The following is a 20,866-nucleotide window of genomic DNA, read 5'->3' on the forward strand; positions in this document are numbered from 1 at the left end:
TGTTGGTTATAAATCCATTTATTAGCAGAAGGTGCAGGCTGAGAACACAGACAGGCAAGTCTATAAAAAGGATCAGTTTGATGAGCACACATAAATTTATACCCCCTACAAGATGAAGATCTCATTCTGACATAAATAGGGTGAGTCGGATCATAGTTTTCGTAAGGTCTTCGCCATGGGCTCCACATTATGCATGAAAGAGCAGGATGGGTTGTAGTTACAGACTTTCATAGCTAGGCAATGATGGTTTATTATTGTAGTGGCAAAGTATAGGGATGCTAGGTGGAGTGTAGGGAACGGATGGATGGCAGGACATCCATCATGTGTGGTCCACAAGCTCTGTTGTAGCTTGGTCATCAAGAATTAAAACCAAACCCCATGCATCTTCTGGCTGGTAAGGGAGCCTGTGTTGTGGTGGAATAGTGGGTGTAGAGAGAAGGACTGTCCTAAGAATATGCTGCTGATATACAGAGACTGCTTAGGGTGCAGGGACATGGAAAACAGTGGGGAATAACCTAGGTCCTGAATATTGGGAGGGTACCATTGGTGATGTTCTAACTGGTGATTTAGACCTTGGAGAATGTAGTAGGGACTTGATCAAGCGTGAAGAAGGGTTTACAAAGCAAAGTTGGAAAACCATATCTCCTCCTCTAACATCTCACTGCACACACACACACACCATCTTCCGCTTATTCGGGATGCTGTTAGCAACCAAATAGCACTTCTCAATGAGAGACATATTTGTCGTTGTCGTCTTCCGCTTCATCCAATACTGGGTCGCGGGGGCAGCAGACTCAGCAGAGACACCCAGACGTCCCTCACCCCAGACACCTCCTCCAGCTCCTCAGGGGGGAGCCCAAGGCGTTCCCAGGCTAGCCAAGAGACATAGCCCCTCCAGTGCGTCCTGGGCCATCCCTTGGGCCTCCTCCCAGTGGGACGTGCCTGGAACACCTCCCGAGGAAGGCGCCCAGGAGGCATCCGGTATAGATGCCCGAACCACCGAACTGGCTCCTCTCGATATGGAGGAACAGCGGCTCTACTCCGAGCCCCTCCCGGATGGCCGAGCTCCTCACCCTATCTCTAAGGGAGTGCCCGGCCACCCTACGGAGGAAGCTCATTTCAGCCACTTGTATCCGGGATCTCGTTCTTTTGGTCATGACCCATAGTTCATGGCCATAGGTCAGGGTAGGAACGTAGACCGACCGGTAAATCGAGAGTTTCGCCTTTCAGTTCAGCTCTCTCTTCACCACAACGGACCGGCGCAGTGCCCCCATTACTGCGGCAGCCACACTGATCCGTCTGTCGATCTCCCGCTCCATTCTTTCCTCACTCATGAACAAGACCCCAAGATACTTAAACTTCTCCACTTGAGGCAGGAACTCCCCCTTCAACCTGAAGAGGACAAGCCACCCTTTTCCGGCCGAGCACCACGGCCTGTGACTTGGAGGAGATGATCTTCATCCCAGCCGCTTCACACTCGTCTGCGAACCGCCCCAGCGCATGCTATAGGTCTTGGCTAGAGGAGGCCAGCAGGACCACGTCATCTGCAAAAAGAAGAGACGAGATCCACTGGTCCCCAAACCAGATCCCCTCCGGCTCTTGGCTGAGTCTAGAAATCCTGTCCATAAAAGTTATGAACAGGACCGGCGACAAAGGGCAGCCCTGCCGGAGTCCAACATGCACCGGGAACAGGTCCGACTTAGTGACAGCAATGCGGACCAAACTCCTGCTCCGCTTGTACAGGACCGGATGGCCCCTAATAAAGGGGCCTCGATTCCATACTCCTGGAGCACCCCTCCACAGGGCATCATGAGGGGCACAGTCGAATGCTTTCTCCAGGTCCACAAAACACATGTGAACCAGCTGGGCAAACTCCCATGAACCCTCAAGTACCCTGTAGAGGTGTGTGTGTGTGTGTGTGTGTGTGTGTGTGTGTGTGTGTGTGTGTGTATATATATATATATATATATATATATATATATATGTATGTATGTATGTATATATATATATATATATATATATATATATATGTATATATATATATATATATATATATATATATATATATATATATATATATGAATATATATATATATATATATATATATATATATATATATATATATATATATAGAGAGAGAGAGAGAGAGAGAGAGAGAGCGCTGTCATTTCCTGATCGTTTATAACTAGGGGTGCACCGATTGCCATTTTCTGGCCGATCACCGATCATTAAAAAGCCTGGCCTGCCGATTGCGATTTTGGCCTATATCTTTATAACTGGCACTGTCAGGTGTCATAAAGTCACAACACACCAATATTCCAATCTTATGTTGTCAATAGTTGTAAACCACGCATGTGCACAAGTGATCTGTTGGGTGGGTCTATCAGCCAGCCTTCTCTCACGGCAGAGCAAAAGGGGACAGTGGGTGATTTTCAGACCTTTGTGGTGCTAGATTGGTGGATAAGATTGGTTTCACATGTAAGTATCGGCTGCATGACTGATCAATCGGTGCACCAATTTATGACCTCAGGAATATCAGAGGTGTGCCTACACTGTCTAATGGATGCGTGTTTAGAAATACCCAATTTCTGTTTTAGTTTGTATCTTCTAACAAAGCTTGTTATTAAGGTATAACAATATGCTTACGTTAGCATCTGCTTCAAAGATTGTTATTGGCCCAATGGACTGCATTTGAGAGTTTCTAGCCCAAAATCTAAACTAGTTGGACTGACCAAACCTGAACTTAATCATTATACACATTTATAAACAGTTTGAAATTAAAAACCTTTATTATGTTTGGAAAAGCATACACAAGGACATTTTCACAGCTTTTTTTAGGTCTAGTCAACCCTTGAAATATTCTACACTCGTCACAGACTCTGCTTTATTCTCGGCCTCTAAAAGTGTTTATTTGAGTAATTAAACTACAAAAATTTGAAACCTGAAAAGGTGCTCCCTTTGGGTTAAAGCGAGTCTAAATCGGACATATCACTCACGGGTGAAATGGAGGAAGAAACAATAAACACAAACAGTGCTTAGTTGAGTGAACATGGTGTGTCCTGGTGCTGGTGCAGAGGCGTTGACAGACTGGCCTCGCAGCGTCTGGCGACTCACTTTGATTGGTATGAGACTTGGAGAGACCGCTGCATGGTGTCAGTCTGTGCCTCAGAGAGGGAGTGTATGAGGACAAGGACCTATGAACCTAATGTCTGCTGCCGAGAGAAACGGGCTACACGGGGGCCTAATCATTTCGTTCTGCCACATTAGGCTTTGTATCCAATCAAACTGAATCAAGTGGATTTTGTTTTTCCTCAGCCTCAATAAATGATGAGAGAAAAGTAGGCAGGGGGGAACATTTCAAAAAACAAGTGACTATATTGTAATAAATTAGTCATAAATGTGATTATGCATATTTCCCAAAATCAACCCAGTGCCAAGGGCAATTTGTCTCCCGAGCAGAGTGAATCGAAGAGTGCCGCAACACTATTTGGTGGAATATAGTGTAAATAATTCAGCATAGTCCAGCTTTGAACGCCTGCCTTCATCATCAGACCTTCTGCAGGATGAAGGAACCATGGATCAGACAGCTAGTGTGTAAGGGTGTGTGTGTGTGTTTGTGGGGCTGTTCTGCACAAGAGGAGAGGTGCAGAGGTGCAGAGAAGCAGAAGCGGAGCCAACAGGCAGTCATCAGGCCGATGAGCTTTAGTCCTCTGAAGCATGGTGTCGAGGAAGGAGCACAAGTAGAGGAAACAATGTGGAGGGGAGGGGGCATATAATGTGGAGAAAATAAAATGGAGGTGGTTCAGAGGATGTGGACGGAAGGAAGAAATCAAGAGTAAGCAAAAAAGAACAATGAGAAGAAGGAAAAATGGGGAAAGGAAGACAGCAGGTTAGTAGCAGAATCCAACTACAACTCATCTTACAAACGTCAAATAAGTGACCAACAAAAACAGCTCACTTTTTGTTCATAAACAGAAAATATACATTATATCAGTATGCAAAAGCCATGCAGAAACATCATGCGTCACAAGGAACATGCAGCATCAATGCACAACAAACACGCATGCATGCAGATACATCTCCATTTGCTCAGTCAGGATTCAGTTTATGCTCTGACCCAGACTTTTAACATTTAACGCCCGCCTGTGTTCTCTCTCTGGGGACGGCTGCAGTTACAGTGATGAATGGATCCAGCGCACCAAGTCAAAGCCAGATGTTCCAATCTAGTAAGGGGAGAAGAGAAGAGAAGAGAAGAGAAGAGAAGAGAAGAGAAGAGAAGAGAAGAGAAGAGAAGAGAAGAGAAGAGAAGAGAAGAGAAGAGAAGAGAAGAGAAGAGAAGAGGCAAAAACACTGCACCCTTCTCTTCAGAGCCCAAACAGCGTCAGCTCGACACATGGACAGAAAGAATATATAAGCTATCAAAGCCATGCAAGCATGCCGACAACTTCAAACTGAGCCACAGAGCTGCTCACTCCTTGCTTCGTCAACAGCATCCATCCACACAGAAGCTTCAGAACATCTCACACCCTCTGAATACAGAACCAGGGTTAGAGATTGTTTCAATCTAACATCCAAGTGTTTAAACATTGGTTTTAATTGAGTCCACATTGTCATCACTTTTAAACAAGAATGAGGCCAAAATAGTTTTTTTCCCACATCTTTCCTAAGTCAAAGGATGTAGGAGGACCAGTAGCTAGCGCGATACTGCTAATCTTCTGCTAATCATAATTACAGTGCCTTGCGAAAGTATTCGTCCCCCTTGAACTTTTCAACCTCTTGCCACATTTCAGGCTTCAAACATAAAGATATAAAATTCAAATTTTTTGTGAAGAATCAACAAGTGGGACACAATCGTGAAGTGGAAGGAAATGTATTGGAAATTTATTGTGTCAAACTTTTTTAACAAATAAAAAACTGAAAAGTGGGGCGTGCAATATTATTCAACCCCCTTGCGTTAATACTTTGTAGCGCCACCCTTTGCTGCAATTACAGCTGCAAGTCGCTTGGGGTTTGTCTCTATCAGTTTTGCACATCGAGAGACTGAAATTCTTGCCCATTCTTCCTTGGAAAACAGCTCGAGCTCAGTGAGGTTGGATGGAGAGCCTTTGTGAACAGCAGTCTTCAGCTCTTTCCACAGATTCTCGATTGGATTCAGGTCTGGACTTTGACTTGGCCATTCCAACACCTGGATATGTTTATTTGTGAACCATTCCATTGTAGATTTGGCTTTATGTTTTGGATCATTGTCTTGTTGGAAGATAAATCTCCGTCCCAGTCTCAGGTCTCTTGCAGACTCCAATAGATTGTCTTCAAGAATGGTCCTGTATTTGGCCCCATCCATCTTCCCATCAATTTTGACCATCTTCCCTGTCCCTGCTGATGAAAAGCAGGCCCAAACCATGATGCTGCCACCACCATGTTTGACAGTGGGGATGGTGTGTTCAGGGTGATGAGCTGTGTTGCTTTTACGCCAAACATGTCGTTTTGCATTGTGGCCAAACAGTTTGATTTTGGTTTCATCTGACCAGAGCACCTTCTTCAACTTGTTTGGTGTGTCTCCCAGGTGGCTTGTGCCAAACTTTAAACGAGACTTTTTATGGATATCTTTGAGAAATGGCTTTCTTCTTGCCACTCTTCCATAAAGGCCAGATTTGTGCAGTGTATGACTGATTGTTCTATGGACAGACTCTCCCACCTCAGCTGTAGATCTCTCCAGTTCATCCAGAGTGATCATGGCCCTCTTGACTGCAACTCTGATCAGTCTTCTCCTTGTTCCAGATGAAAGTTTAGAGGGGCGGCCGGGTCTTGGTAGATTTGCAGTGGTCTGATACTCCTTCCATTTCAATATGATTGCTTGCACAGTGCTCCTTGGGATGTTTAAAGCTTAGGAAATCTTTTTGTATCCAAATCCGGCTTTAAACTTCTCCACAACAGTATCTCGGACCTTCCTGGTGTGTTCCGTGGTCTTCACAATGCTCTCTGTGCTTGGAACAGAACCCTGAGACTATCACAGAGCAGGTGGATTTATACGGAGACTTGATTACACACAGGTGGATTCTATTTATCATCATCAGTCATTTGGGACAACATTGGATCATTCAGAGATCCTCACTGAACTTCTGGAGTGAGTTTGCTGCACTGAAAGTAAAGGGGCCGAATAATATTGCACGCCCCACTTTTCAGTTTTTTATTTGTTAAAAACGTTTGACACATCCAATAGATTTCATTCCACTTCACGATTGTGTCCCACTTCTTGTTGATTCTTCACAAAAACTTTTAATTTTATATCTTTATGTTTGAAGCCTGAAATGTGGCAAGAGGTTGACCAGTTCAAGGGGGCCAGGTGCTTTCGCAAGGCGCTGTATGTCTCCCTCAATAAAAGCAGGGGCTTGGGTAGTTTGCGTGTTAACACAACGCCTAGGTGGAAAGACAACAGACCCTGACGAAGCAGATATTGGTGTCCAACAATCAGGCAGGGATCATGCAGGCATTTCGAATAATTTTTAAGTCCGTCATCCTATTGAGATGAAAATGACTAGCAAGGGAAAAACATTTCAGACAGCTGTCAGTCTTTCCAGGAGTGAGGATCCCGACAATTGCAGCACGTGATCCTTGATCATTTACACCATGACCATCCGGACAGAGTGTTTGCACTATGTAGTTAACACTGTAATATTATTGCAAGGTCATTGCTCCCTGCAGCTTTTACAGCAGTGGTATTTATGTGAGGTATATGTGGTATTTCTAAGTTGCTACGTTCATCATGAAGGATCTTCAACATGATCAATAAATCTGTGTCAGCTGGAACCTGTGTGCAATTCAGAGTCAGGTACATATTTATATAGTTGAGTCCAATATTCATACTCCTGGCAGATTTAGCTTTAAGGTTTCAAGTAATTTTTGCTCTGAGTGGAAGTAATATTAATATTTTGGAGTGGAGCCTTCCAGCCTCAAAGCCTTGGAGAATAGCAGTGGAGACAAATAAAACGCTGGTCACAAAATATAAGAAGAGTTTAATTGCTGTAATTAAGGCTGCACAATATATCAGAAAATAACATCAACACAACATCAGTGTAAACGACAGTCATATCCCAACGGACTGTTTGAAGTGAAATGAAATCTGGCTAATATATTCTAAGTATTATGAACTTGCATTTAACATGATAATGTAATATTTAGCTAGTCAGACAGAGTCTTACAGCAGCAGATGTTTACATCGGACACAAGTGACATCGCCAAAAAGGCTAAAGGTCACAGAGTGATAGAAGCACAGAGACAGAGAGGGAAGAAGAAAATAGGCATATATCGTACCTGTTATCACTATGACAACATGTACCGTGATTATTGCCATTGCAAGATTCTCTGATATTGAGCAGCCCTCGCTGTAAAGAGTTTTCCATTGCATCTTTGACAAGGATATAAATAATTTAAAAATTGAAACACAAAGAAATATAAGTAAAAACAGAGACATTGTTTGCTTACTGGAAAAACGTCTACGTTCAGTGAAATTATTTTACATCTATATCTGCAAGACATATGAAGAACTTTGGGACTGTGTTCAGCAGTATTATTCCCAAGCTGACAAGTTGTTATGGGATCTAATTATTTTAATATAAGGCTAAATTTGAACCATCCATCTTTAAAATCTATACAAAATAGAAATGAAGTTATGATGGAGATCAGGTATAGTATCCATGCCGTGTGAATTGTTTCACGTTTTTTCATTGTGTGGCAAGAAAGTGCTCTGTGCAGAATTAGACTGCATGCAAACGCATCCCCTTGAATGCACCATCACCAGGGCAAAACAATCAGCAGAGATAGGGAAGCTGGTCAGTGATGATGGAAAGATTGATGAAGCTAAATACTGCGCGATTCTTGGAGAAAACCTGTGAGAGGTCCAAAAGACTTGAAACTGGAATGGAGGTTCTGGCTTCAGCAGGACGAATACACTAAATCAGCCAGAGGTACAATGGCTGTTAGAATGGCCCAGTCAAAGTCCAGACCTAAATCCAACTGTAGGTCTGTTGTGAGGTGGATGTTTTCAGTTGTTCTTCATACAGTCTTTCATTCTTGGTTTGCAAGAACAAAAAGAAGAAGAGCAAAGCTGATAGAGATATTGCAGTAAAGGTATTGACTCAGGCAGGCAGAATTCAGATGCATGAAACACTTTTAAAGTTGTCCTCAAAAAAAGATCATGAAAACCACATATCATTTTCTTCCCTCTCACCGTTACGCACTAATTTGTGTTAGTCTATCACTTAAAAAAAAAAAACACTGAAAAACACAAATGTTCCTGGTTTTAATGTAACAAACCATGTAGAAGCTTAAGGAGTGAGAATGTTTCTGTAAGGCAGTGAAGATGTTTTAGGGCCTAATGTGGGGGCTGCTGTGATACTTTGGCAATCAGAAGGTGACTTCAGCACATGCTGACGTTTCCCTGGACTAGACATGAACTCCATGTGGCCTGCTGATCTGCGTATGGATGTGAGTGCGCTGGTGAGTTCAGATGTTGGAATTCCATTTAAACCACAGTTCAGTCTTTTTACAATTTAGACATTAACCAAAAATCAAAAAATTACTGATCTCTAGTAGAAATATATTGACAAATAAAACATAGCCAAATTAAATCAAAATAAATTAAAATATTCCAAACATATTTACATATTGACATCTGTCTGTGCCTTCAGTTATGGCAATGCCGTATTCTTGTTTAGATTGAATGCCTTGTTCCTAAAGGTTGGAAAATTTAAAGAGAAGTCGTCTTATAAATCAGAGAACCTTTAAAGGATGCTGAAACACTGAGAGCAGCTCACACTCTGTTCTGAATGGTAACTCGCTCCAAATAAAAAAACGGAACTTTTACACACTAAAACACATGCAGACGACAAGAAGGAAATAAAGAATAGAAAGGAGAAGAAGACTAAAAGGCCAGGACTGGTTGATGAGGATAACCAGGCAGCTTTAGCAAAGTGACCGACAGCAGATGGAATTGTGGGAATTGTTTTTCTTACCAGGCTTTTGCACCCCATGAGCCTCCTGCTCTCCATTCTCCAAAGCAGCCCCAGCGTCTGCACATACAGTCACATATACACACACAGAGACAAGCAACCTCATTACTGTCCATCTGATTGCTAATGGCTTCTCCGAACACATAATGGAACAGCACAGAATTCATTTAGTACCAGAGTAATCTGAAGGATTTTCATGTTGTTGTTGAGATGCTAGTGCCGTTTACTTTGTGCTCTGGCTATTCGGACCACATGGGCCTGTTGTGGTCGGACTCTGGCAGGCTGAGAGCAGCAAAAAGGCTGTCAGAAGGAGGTGAAGTCATGTGGCTCCAGACTGCTGAATCACCGCACTTTGTTTATTTCTGAGTCCACAAACACCCACTGAGCAGTAGAACTGATTTCAATGTTGAAGCGAAACGTCGTTTAGACGAGGGTCAACTAAATGTCTATTCAAAGACCTGATTTTGATCTTTACATTTCATCTGGGTTTAGACCAGGTAACATTTTTAGGTCTAAAAATAGTCTGAGCTTAGATGTAAAATCAAAACTTTTTAATGTCCACATAAAAATCTGTAAATCATAAAAATGCTAGAAAGCATAAACCTTAAACTCAATGACATTTAATTTACTTAATCATTCTTAGTTGTATAATTGTAGTAATAAAGCACCAAATACTAATTTTCGAGTCAAAGAAACTTTCAGTTACTTGAAATACCAGGTTTAGCCTTGACATCTATGAACGATTTAGACACAGTCTAAGCATATGCATGGCCCAGTTGCCAGTCTCAAGGCACACCAGGGTTTCAAAACCAGTAAAGTTTTCCATCATACTGCTGCTATGGTTTACATGGTACAGAGCTTGGAACCCAACCATCAGAAGTGATGGTTGGGTGTGTGAGATGTGCTCAGGCACACTGCATACAAAACTCAGGGCTGCTCAGTCAGCTCCGCCTTTCCCATTCAGAATACCATCACCAGAGGTGTTATTTTCCGAATAGAAACTCGGAAAACCCGACTTCTGAGTACAAAGAGAATGTACTAAAAATCATTTCAATGAAATGACTGTAAAGGTTCCGGAGTGGGCAAAGTATGGAGAGGAGTTGCTTCCCACTTGCCACTCCCAACCTATTTCAGTGCACTATCACACACGCCAATCTCATTTCTCTTGGTTAAAAACCAGACAGCTGGCTCCATGGAAGTTTATGGGCTGAAAACTACAGGATGGTACCCATTACTGGTATTAAAAAAGGCTATTTTGAAAGTATTGCTGGTTTGCTAAAAGACTAAAGTAGTACACATGTTAAGCAGGTGCCAGGCTAGCTACTATTAGCTTCCTGTCTTCCATGAGTGAGAAAACAGCAAGAAGTTAAAAATATTCAGAGTAATAAGTGCGTAAACACTTCGAGTAAATGTAGCTAGTGTTTATTCCATGTTTAATTCCCAGCAGGCTTCAACAGTCCTAACGTTGACTGTCGATGTTATGCAAAGTCCTTGTCCATGTTTCCAGGACTGCAGCCGTGGACATCAGGGGTCAAAAACCAAACACCACAGGAGGCGCTTTAGTCTTTATCACTGTGTACATCACAGACTTAATTATTTATTTGACTACTTGTGAATCGAGTAGTGTTTAATTCTTCACTGTTTTTGTTTAAAAATAAATTAGACCACCCTAGACATTTCCCTTTTAAATCTTTACGTTTATGCTGTGAAACTGTGGCATTTTAACTCAAGGTTATCATACCGTATGAATATGTAGGGAACTGAAGGACAACGGTCAAGCTGAAAACAGGAAGATTGCAGCGGTAAACTTGTGTCAAAATATGCCACTGGTTGACTGCGTGGAATTGAAGTATTTAATGTTCTGTCATACTATTATTAATATTATAGTCAAAAGATTTTTTTTAATATATATTTTTCATTATCCACAAGGACAAATCTCACATATGAATGAGCAGCTGAACAAAGCTCACAGTTCATCTTACAGTTCATGTGCAGGACTCTCAAAAACAACAACTACCTCCCCTCAGTCCTGCTGACAAGAGGACAATGACTCGCGGTCTGTCTCGCCCTGCTGTTTGGCACTCGTTGCATCAGCATGTCTGCGTTCATCCCTACACACGCAGGACGCCACAGTTGATCACTGGCAACGCCACCCACGGCCCGTCCTGCAGCTGGCTGTCACAGGCGAGTGCCTACACACAGTCTGGCTGTCTGGGCAGAGCGTCTGGGTAACCAAAACAGGCCCGAGAGCCGAGTCATCCACGGTTAGCTGTCACTTCCTTTTATCTACTTGTTCACTCAGTGGTTTATTTGATCTGCATGTGCAACAACCACCTTATCGCGTTGTGCATTTTAACAACTCCTAAACGCCACCCTTTTACCACTTTGCACCAAATTAATTAGAGCAGCATCCTATAATCCCAAATAAGGTTGTGTTCCTGCACCTACTGCACAAATCATTAATGACATTAATATAATCATCAAGCAGTGATAGAAAACAATACAAATAATGAAAACATAACTCTTTCCAGGCCCAGCCTGATTCCATACAGCTGTTTTATGCATCTTGAATAAAACTACTGCAACAATGCCAGAAACTACAAGCAATTTTATGACCTCGTTTGATATAAATCACATTTTGACAAGCAAAAAGGGGCTTTGGGCAGTTTCATCCAGATGGATCATCACCAGATTCTTGGAATAAAACCACGGTCACACTGCAGCAAAGTGGGAATCCAAAATCTACATTTCACCAGCCGGCTGGTTGGATGTTCCAAACCATATCTGCAAGCTAATGCTGTCCCTACGGCTGAATGACACCCCCGCTTATTCAAAATGGCAGCTAGTGTCTCGCAGTGCCTAATGCTACAAGTCATTTAGGAGCAGCTGCAGCTCCTGTTACCAAGCACAGTCTCTTTGCTTTATCATTGGCTACTAATCTTTATTAGAAAGGTGAGATAAGGGTACTTTGAAAGACTTTCAGTTTCAGCTTGCTCTTGTTTAAAATCAGAAGAAACTAAGATTCTGTTTTTAACCAAAGACCAACTACACATCTCACTCAGGAGGTGACAGTAAGTTGGTTGATGTTAAATGTGGCAGAAGTTGAAAATGATCTAATCAATTAATTAATCAGCTTAAATTCTAAGACCTTATATTCTTATGTTCTTTCACAGAAACAAAAGTGAAATCAACAAAGCCTTTAAAAAAGTATTCAACCTTTGTACTCTCTTATCAACAGCCAGTTTACCCACGCTCTACCCTCAGCACCATATCATCCTCACCTGCCCCGGTGTCGTCATTGTCCAGCAGGGGGATGTAGTCTGTCTTTCCAACGGTCTCCTTGACCTGATCTTCGAACGTCTCGGCCTCCTGCTGAGCCACAAAGTCTCTCTCCACCTTGCTTTCCAGGCCGGGCTGCGGAGGGCTGTCCATCAGCGCGTCGCTCAGACTCAGGTCTAACTCTGCCATGGCTGGAAAACGAGGGCAGACGTGAACAGGTCAGAAAGTCGTGCAAATAAGAATGATAACAAAAAAGGAGATCTGAAGCATGATTAAATACTGGAGGATGGGCTTTGAGTAAGAAGGCTTGAGAAAACAGAATTGGGTCATTATGAAGCCAGAACCGAAGAGGATAAAACCCAGACACAAAATAAGGCTGACAAACTCAAGCCCAGCTAAGAACTCTGGCAGACCTCTTTGCCTTGTTTGGGTCTGATCGCTTGTCAGAACCAAACTGTAATAACACTTTCCTCCACCAGGAGGCAAATGTTCACCTGGGATTTAAAACAGAAACATGATTTGCAACAACCTTAATGAAGGAGAGTCCTCATCCTTTTTAATCATAATAATAAAAAACAATAGTAATAAAAACAATAATAATAATATCTAGTTTTTCTAGTGGGAGATAGGACACAGAATAAAAATCGATGTAATTATTTTAAAATCTTCAGAAAATAGCAGTTAAATAACAGTTATGTACATAGTTGCAAAACAACAATGCATGGGTATGAAATAGGGTGTAGAACCTGGATAAGGAGTAAGCTGACCCTTGCTGGGCTTACATTCCCACAACTACCAGCTCATCTGAGAGGTGAATGACTGCTGAACACCAGAGCAGGTGGAGGACATATAAAATGTGTCTTTTTCGAACAGCTCCAACAACCAGGCCCTTTCTCCCCAACTGATAACTGCTATAAGCATCTCACCTCCATTTTAAAAGACTGGCTTCCTTATTCTCTCCGCTTTCATTAAGTCACAGAACACCCAGCTACCCCAACTCCATTTTTATGAACTGGATCCAGAAGAACATCAGTGCCTTTCCAATTCCAACCCAATACAAAGTGGATAGAACACATCTGTGTCCAGAAATGCTGCAGTCAAATCTACTAGAACATCAAAATTCATAAAAAAAAACAAAACAAAAAAAAACAGTCCAAGCACTAATGCAACCCTTTGCTGCCCTCAACTGGATTTGTTTGCTTACTACAGATTTCTTGCCTAAAAGTTTGCCTTAAATCATATGCATGATCAGTGTTTAATGCCGCAATACAACATGCATCTAGTGCCTTCAACATGTTTCAGTGTGGTAATTTTGGGATGACAGACGCATGAAAAATGATTAGGAATCTTTTTGGAAGTTTTACTGATATCTGACATCCAGAAACTGAACTAGCCCTCGAGACAGATCTCCTCATAAATGTTTCCCAAACCAATACTTTGCAAAGTGAACAATAGGAAGTCACTAAATCGGGACTATAAATAAACACCTGCACAAACAGAGCCTCAGCTGCTGTAAATGACTCCATGTAGAGAACAGGGTGTGTCGGCTGCTTCCACCACAAAGCCGTGCTGGTCAGAAAAATGGTCTCGTTTCCATATTTAGCCCCACGTCTTTTGCACGTATGTGTACTACAGTACCAAATGTGTGCCAGCTGCACGGATTTCCTGTGTGCATCCAGTGTGCAAAGTGAACGGGGTATGAGTGTAGGACTAAGAGACTTGGACTGTGTTTGTTGTCTCTGCCGTCATTAGCTGCTTTTATTTACCCTGTGGTTTCCCACATGACCACAGGAGCAGAGCCATTTCATCAGCCTGGCTCTCTCGCCAGACCTGATCCCAGGACTAAGAGTCAGATACCCGGGTCTTTGTTTTTATTCCTTTTTTGACTCCAGTCAGTCACCGTAGTTGATGCTGAGCTTCTTTGTTCCATCTCTTGCTGCTCACAGCTTTGGTGCGGCCACTCAGAAATGATCTGAACTCAACAACGGAAGGAAACCCTCTCGGGAGCTGATTTTTGTTCAGTAGGTGTGGATTAGTGACAAACAATTGTGTGTTTAAGCCTTAGTGTATGTGGAAGCTGACAGCAGGAGTGAGTATGGGGGTTATAAAGTAGGAACTACACTATTAACCACTCTGTACAGGAAACAACTTTGTCAGTCAGTCAGTCATTTTCTACCGCTTATCCCATAGTGGGTCGTGGGGAAGCTGGTGGAAACAACTTTGTAAATATTCTAATTTGCCTGCACTCATCAACAGGCATGAGGTCAGTAAATGCAACGTGACGTGTTTAACCCACTGAGGACTGTAGTTTTAGATTTGAAAATGCTAACTCTTATGCTGGCAGTTTTGCTACTACGGTGTAACAATGCATTCAGCTTAAGGGACGATGACTGTTGGTTTCATGAGAACGGGACATGATTTTAGTAATATTTGTTCGAAAACTAAGAGTTCCCACTGCTTCGGTTTTTGTACATGGGTTAAAGGTTTCACAAACCACACAAGAATCTGGAATCAGTGATCACTGTAAGTCATTTAGATTTGGAACTGGAGATGACCCTGCAGTCCAGACAGTCATTAGAAGCCTAAACAGCCCCATTAGGAAGATGATAACTTTATCATTTTCTAAACATGCCCAAAAGCTGCTGCACAAACTATTAAATGTTTGCTTCTTCAATGCTTATGTTGACTGAATGTCTTTAATAGTTGACTCTGTCAACACAACAGCGCAACTCAAGAACTACTTATTTTCTTACTTCAAAATAAAAGTCTCAAATATAGAAACAAAGGGGTGTTACGCTTTAGGCACCGCTTAATATCTGGGGCTTGTTTTAACAACTTATACTTACTTCACCAGATGAAGTCACATGCAGAAAGAAGATCTCAGGCCACAAGAACTTATTACACACCTACCAATGATGCAAGCATAATCTTCCTTTAGACACTCCATGCCTGCACTTGTGAACAGACATGGGAGAGTAGCAGACCCAGAGTGTTCTGGGCTTATGGTACCTGCAGCCCAGAACACCCTCCTGAGTGACTCCTTTCAATGTGGAGGAGCAGTGGTTCTACTTTGGGTTTTCTCCATATGATTGAGCTCTTCAGCCTATCTCTGAGGCTGACCTTCAGCTCTTTCTTCTGCAGACAAGGCCCTAATTCATCTCCTGATCCATCATTCATGAACCAGACAACAAGATACCTGAACTCCTCCCTTTTGAGTCTGACCCCTGACCCAGTAGGAGCAGACCACCGTTTTCCGCTGGAGAACCATGGCCTCAGACTTGGAGAACGTTTGTTTGCAAACAGAAAAATGACACGGTTTGTGAATGTGGCTTTTTATAAGCTTTATGTTGGCAGTAGCTACTGCTGCAGCTGTCAGGGTAATAGGTGATGCAACGCATATGAGTGACATAACGCATAAAAACATAAATCCCTTTTCCCTGAAGAGAACTAAATTGAAAGCTAAGGCCTGTGTGTACCATCAGTTCCCTAAAGTGCTAAGTGCTGAGCCATAAATGTCATTCAGGAGAAGAACTCCTTGTACTGTTGTAGGCCCATACAGCAGTTGGCAGCATCTGATCTGACATTAACCACACCGCATAAGTAATTATCAGGTCAATAGTTATAGTCCTGGCATAAAGATAGTACACCCTGGTTTGAATTGTGGGGTTTTACATATTTTGTACATATCTTGGATCTTTGAGCTGTGCTCAATTTTTCTCAAACTTTTGCTTTTTGGCTTGACATGTTGGATCCTGACTGTTCTTATGATCATTTACAGCACAACCACGTCTCAGATAGCTTGAACAGTGCCGAAGGAGTTGTTCTCTCTCCAAGCATGAAGTAGACAAAACAGCTGCTGACCACTTTAATATCCTTTCATTACCACTAAACAGACCTATGATTACATGAAATCACATGGCCAGAACAGTGAGGGAAACGCTGACATAACTAAGGTCTGATGAGGTTCTGTACACACACTGGATAAGACTCTACAGGCAGAAATTTAAAGAGGAATACAAGTAAAATATACACAATACGTGACCAGCACAAGTCAAAATAAAATATTGCATCACTGAGAATGGTGACCACTATTCTTGGCCCATTTTCAAATGATGACTCATAAACAAGGTAGCACATAATTAGCAAGCAGAGGTTATGGTAGGTATGGTAGGGTCCATAAGAACCAGGAAGATCCTCATTAACTTTTATACACAAACCAGTGTTCAAAGCAATGAATCCTTTGGCCTCACTCCAAGCACAAGGGAATGTTTTCCAGGTATAACATCTGAGCCGTGGTGCAACAAGTATTCACACCCTTTATCTAGAATAATACAATTTTCCATCCATCGACTCTGACCAGGGATCGGTAGGTCAAAACTCAATACTTAAATACTTTTTCCCGCTCGTTATGTATCAAAACTGAGAACCTTCATTGTTTTGTACATAAACGAACAGGTTTTTTGCATTCAGTTTTGAGTTCCGTAAAAGGTTGGGAACATATGCCTTCATGAGATTTCATGCCATCATAAAACTTGCAGCACTTCTTTTTCTTTTCTAGTCAGTATTTGTTGCATGTACCTGTTGAATTATAAGAAAAATTACTGATACGCATACATCTGAGCAGCTATGTGCTTCACAAAGTGCTGATTATTTGCACAGCAAATTGAGCTAGGAGGTGGTGCGAAGAAAATCCCCATTACACGATTCTACTTAAAAGACCTATTTTTATGATATATCAGTGTAGGGTGAACTTTTTGCCACTGCCACCGGTGTAAACAATCATAACCTTCTGTGTAAATAGCTGCCAAACATTTTAAGAGAGTTGCTATCCTGTTTACCACTGATGAATTAATCAGTGACATCTCACAGCTTTTACAGGGCTGGATTTGACACTTTAAGGCATGCACAATCCGGCTTCACTTCTCCATTATCTTTGATAATTCTATACAACCGAATCTTGCTTTTCAGCATTTTCCCCACTTTCTCTTCTTCATTGAACTTACCAATAAACTATTAAAAGTCCAAATCTGGCACAGATTGGAAGAAACAGTTAAACTACCACTTGGTCCAGGGGTTCCTGCATATTTCCCATCTGTACAATTCATACTTTTCCTGACTCCAGATTTCAGTGCTTTTCCTGGACATTTGATTACAAAGAAAATGTATTCAGCTGGGTTTTATATTCCATATGTTCTATAAATCAATGAAGAACATAATGCTGAAGTTGGCTTCTGATCCAGCATAGTGAAGCACACTTTTTTTTTATTATTATTTTTGGGCAAGTTAAAATGACCTCTACCTAAGAATGCATAAAAGTTATTTGGACTGAAGTATCCTTTTATAAATAAAGATCATTTAAACATGCTTGTAAGTTTTTGATGCCTTCATAGTGTATTTGGTTTAAAACCACAGGTCCAGTCTGAAACAGATCTAGAAGTACTAGATGAGAAAAACGTTGCAAAACGGTCCTTGTAAAACAGTTCTAATTTGGGTTCATCTGTAGCTTATCTCAATCAATTATGGCCCAATAAAATCTGTTTTTCTACCTAAGCCTTTTTTTTTCAGGTTTTACTTTTTGAAAAGAACTGTTTCAGGTACATACAGTACCTGAAACATAAAATTAAGAAAAAAACAGGAAAAACCAAATTATGGGGAATAATATTATTAAAAGTATTTATGGATTCCTTAGGGCCCTGTAAAACCGGGACGATCAGTTAGTCTGACAATTCAAGTTGACTGTTTCAGTCGAATGATAAAGAAGGTAAATGTGACATATTACAAAAATAAAGTCACTTTTTCTTTAAAATGTCATATTTTGTCCTAGATAACAGAATGGTTTCTATTTATATCAGTTCATTTATATAGCTCCAATTCACAACTTGTCATCTCAAGGCAATTTGTTGTAATAAAGTCAATTCAATCGAATCATACAGATTCCAAGTCAAGTACATACATTCCAATTACCACACACTGCAGTCAAGTTCAGTTTATTATTCAAACTGGTTAAAAAGGTTTCTATCTAAGGAAACTCAGCAGATTCCATCGAGTCAGTGACTTGCAGCATTCACTCCTCCTGGATGAGCATGTAGAGACAGTGACGAGGAAAACTCCCTTTTAACAGGAAGAAACCTCCAGCAGAACCAGAACCAGGCTCAGTGTGAGCGGCAATCTGCCATGTCCGACTGGGGGGTAGAGAGAACAGAGCAGAGACACCAAAAGAACACATAGAAAGTACTCATGGATCAGTGCTTCTGTGACAGAAAAATAAACCTTTAATTGTAGCAGTAGCTCTTTTAGTGGCTTCATCTAGCAGAGAAAAGACAGCCAAGCAGATGTGGTCTGAGCCAGTTTTTAAGTTTATAGGATGAAAGAGAGCATATACAGTTAGGAATAAGGAATAGTCTGGAAACTCAAATGTTATTTCATACTCCGTTTTCTGTTTCTCATTCATAACCAGATCTTGAAAAAGAATAAGATTCCATATTTTTCTAGACTCTGTAGGAACACTGTTCCCTTTGGAGATTCTTGGACATGTTGCATTCTTTAGCCCCAAACAACAGACACTGCAGCACTACAGTGACATGTGGCTGGAAGACATCAAACCAACCAAAGTCCACAGCAGCCTGAAGCGAACGAATGAACAGAGCTCAATGATGTCACTCAGAGAGGTGGGTCACTTCCTCTAAATGCTGGCCTTCCTTACTGAGACGCTTGGTGTGTACTCTGGGGCTGTGTGTGTGCGCCCGCGTGCGTCTGACATAAACAGAGCTGGCTCGTGTTCCTGCTTGAATAGGTTTGTGCCTCTGAGGTGGTTGCTACAGGCTTCTCCTGTTACTGTCACCATGAGTCACACTCCTGACAGTGAAACAAGGAAAACGTCCTCCATTTTGATCCAGTGATCACTGTTAAGAGGGATTTGTACCGGTGTAGGTTTATCCCAATGACCATTGTGAGAAGTTGCAAAGCCATGAAATCATGCATTCCCTCTTAAAGGTACTATGGTCAGATGTGACCAAAATTGAAATGAAGGCCCTTTGAAATATGGCAGCGGCAGTATCATCCTGTGGAGTGACTTAATTTTCAGCTGTGCTAGGGAAGCTAGTCAGATGGATGGACATAAATACAAGGCAACCAGGACGAAAAACACATCTGAGGCTACATGGGTTCAACGTCCAGGCAACTTTACAAAGAACCTTTTTGCCAAAAATGGGCAAACAGATGTGCAAAACTGCTGGAGAACTACTCCAAAGGTCTTGAAGCTGTAACTGCAGCAAAACATGGTTCTGCAAAGTATTAGCTCAGGGGGGCTGAATACAAATTCAGTTCCACTATTCAGTTTTTTAATTTCTTAAAAGTGTCCCACTACTAATTTGTTTTGTTAAAACATGTAAAATAAATTTGTTGTTTCAAGCTTTAACGTGAGGAAAAATCTGAAAACGTTTAAGGGGTGTGAACTGTTCTGTAAGGTACCAGAAGGGAAAGCACGCTCTACGCATGTTCTGTCTGTCTGGTCTGTCCTGTGAGGACCGTTTAGTCAGTGTAGTTGTGCATGGCGTCTATGTGCTTGAGGCTGTTCCCCCTTCTTTCTTTGTTCTGCTTGGGTTCCATCTGAAGTACAGAGACAGCTGACGAGGGACTTTTAGCCCTGGCTCAGTTTCTCCTTCTCCCTTACAGACACACTAGAATAAGCAGATGCTGTACTTTCAGTTTCCCAAGACTATAGCTAATGACTAAATTCATGTTTTTTATCATTAAGGTCTCCTGCAGTGTAGTCATGGTCAAATATTTGGCTAAGACATAAATGATTTATTTTACACACTTGCGACACGTTGGTCTTTGTGCTTAAGCTTAAAATGTTGGATTATTCTGCAGCAAACGAGTTCATAGTAATTAATTGCATAGAACTTAACTCAGGTAAAACATAACTTTTATAACAAAAACAACAGTTTTCCCTATTTCTGCCCCAACATGAAATTATCGGTTGACTTCATGTCCATGCAGCCATATCATGATCAATCAAATTAACTGACATATTCCTGCAAAAGAGGGAAGAATCTGCTTAAATGTATTACCTTTTCATGTTATCATAGGTTAACTCCATAGAGAGATGTGCTGTCATCAGTTTGCATCTGATCTCACATTGAAGGAAATACAGCATGTGTGTGTTTGCTAGATCATCACAGTGTGAAAGTTGAGAAGCCTTACGATGTCTAAGAGCGTCTAGCAGAAGCCAAGATTGTCTCCTCCAGGGTAGTGTGCGATAAAATTGAGTTACCACCGGTGCAGAGCTTATTCAACATTCAGGCAGGTAACTGTGAGCACATCTGCACACACATTGAGTAGAAGGCTTTAAGACGATGACTACAAGAACACGGCAATTAAATTTACATATAACAAAATGTGCAAAGCTTAAAATGAATATATAAACAGTCTTAAGAGAAATAATCTAAAATAAATGATCTCAGATAAAACAAGCGAACACTGCTGTGTCACCCACCAGCATGACTCCTGTTTACAAGCAGGAAGTCACAAGCAGGAGAGAGAGACTCTGCAGCCTGATCCCTGCTATAAATCACAC

General features: G+C 41.6%; 1 protein-coding gene across 9 annotated transcripts in view; it reads right to left on the minus strand.

Annotated features, from left to right (window-relative positions):
- The window catches only part of LOC124858091 (microtubule-associated protein 4), a 155,251-nt gene that overhangs the window by 107,345 nt on the left and 27,040 nt on the right, over nt 1–20,866 (minus strand). For 8 of the 9 annotated variants that reach the window (XM_047349866.1, XM_047349873.1, XM_047349869.1 and 5 more), the window contains exons 2-3: nt 12,291–12,479; nt 9,013–9,069 (exon numbers count right to left, since the gene is read on the minus strand). In XM_047349866.1, coding sequence (XP_047205822.1) covers nt 9,013–9,069; nt 12,291–12,477 — 244 coding nt within the window. In that variant the 5' untranslated portion in view covers nt 12,478–12,479. The remainder of the gene's footprint in view (nt 1–9,012; nt 9,070–12,290; nt 12,480–20,866) is intronic. The other variant, XM_047349868.1, reaches the window with a different exon arrangement.

The sequence above is a fragment of the Girardinichthys multiradiatus genome, chromosome 21, assembly GCF_021462225.1.
Source record: "Girardinichthys multiradiatus isolate DD_20200921_A chromosome 21, DD_fGirMul_XY1, whole genome shotgun sequence".
Classification (NCBI taxonomy): Eukaryota; Metazoa; Chordata; class Actinopteri; order Cyprinodontiformes; family Goodeidae; genus Girardinichthys; species Girardinichthys multiradiatus.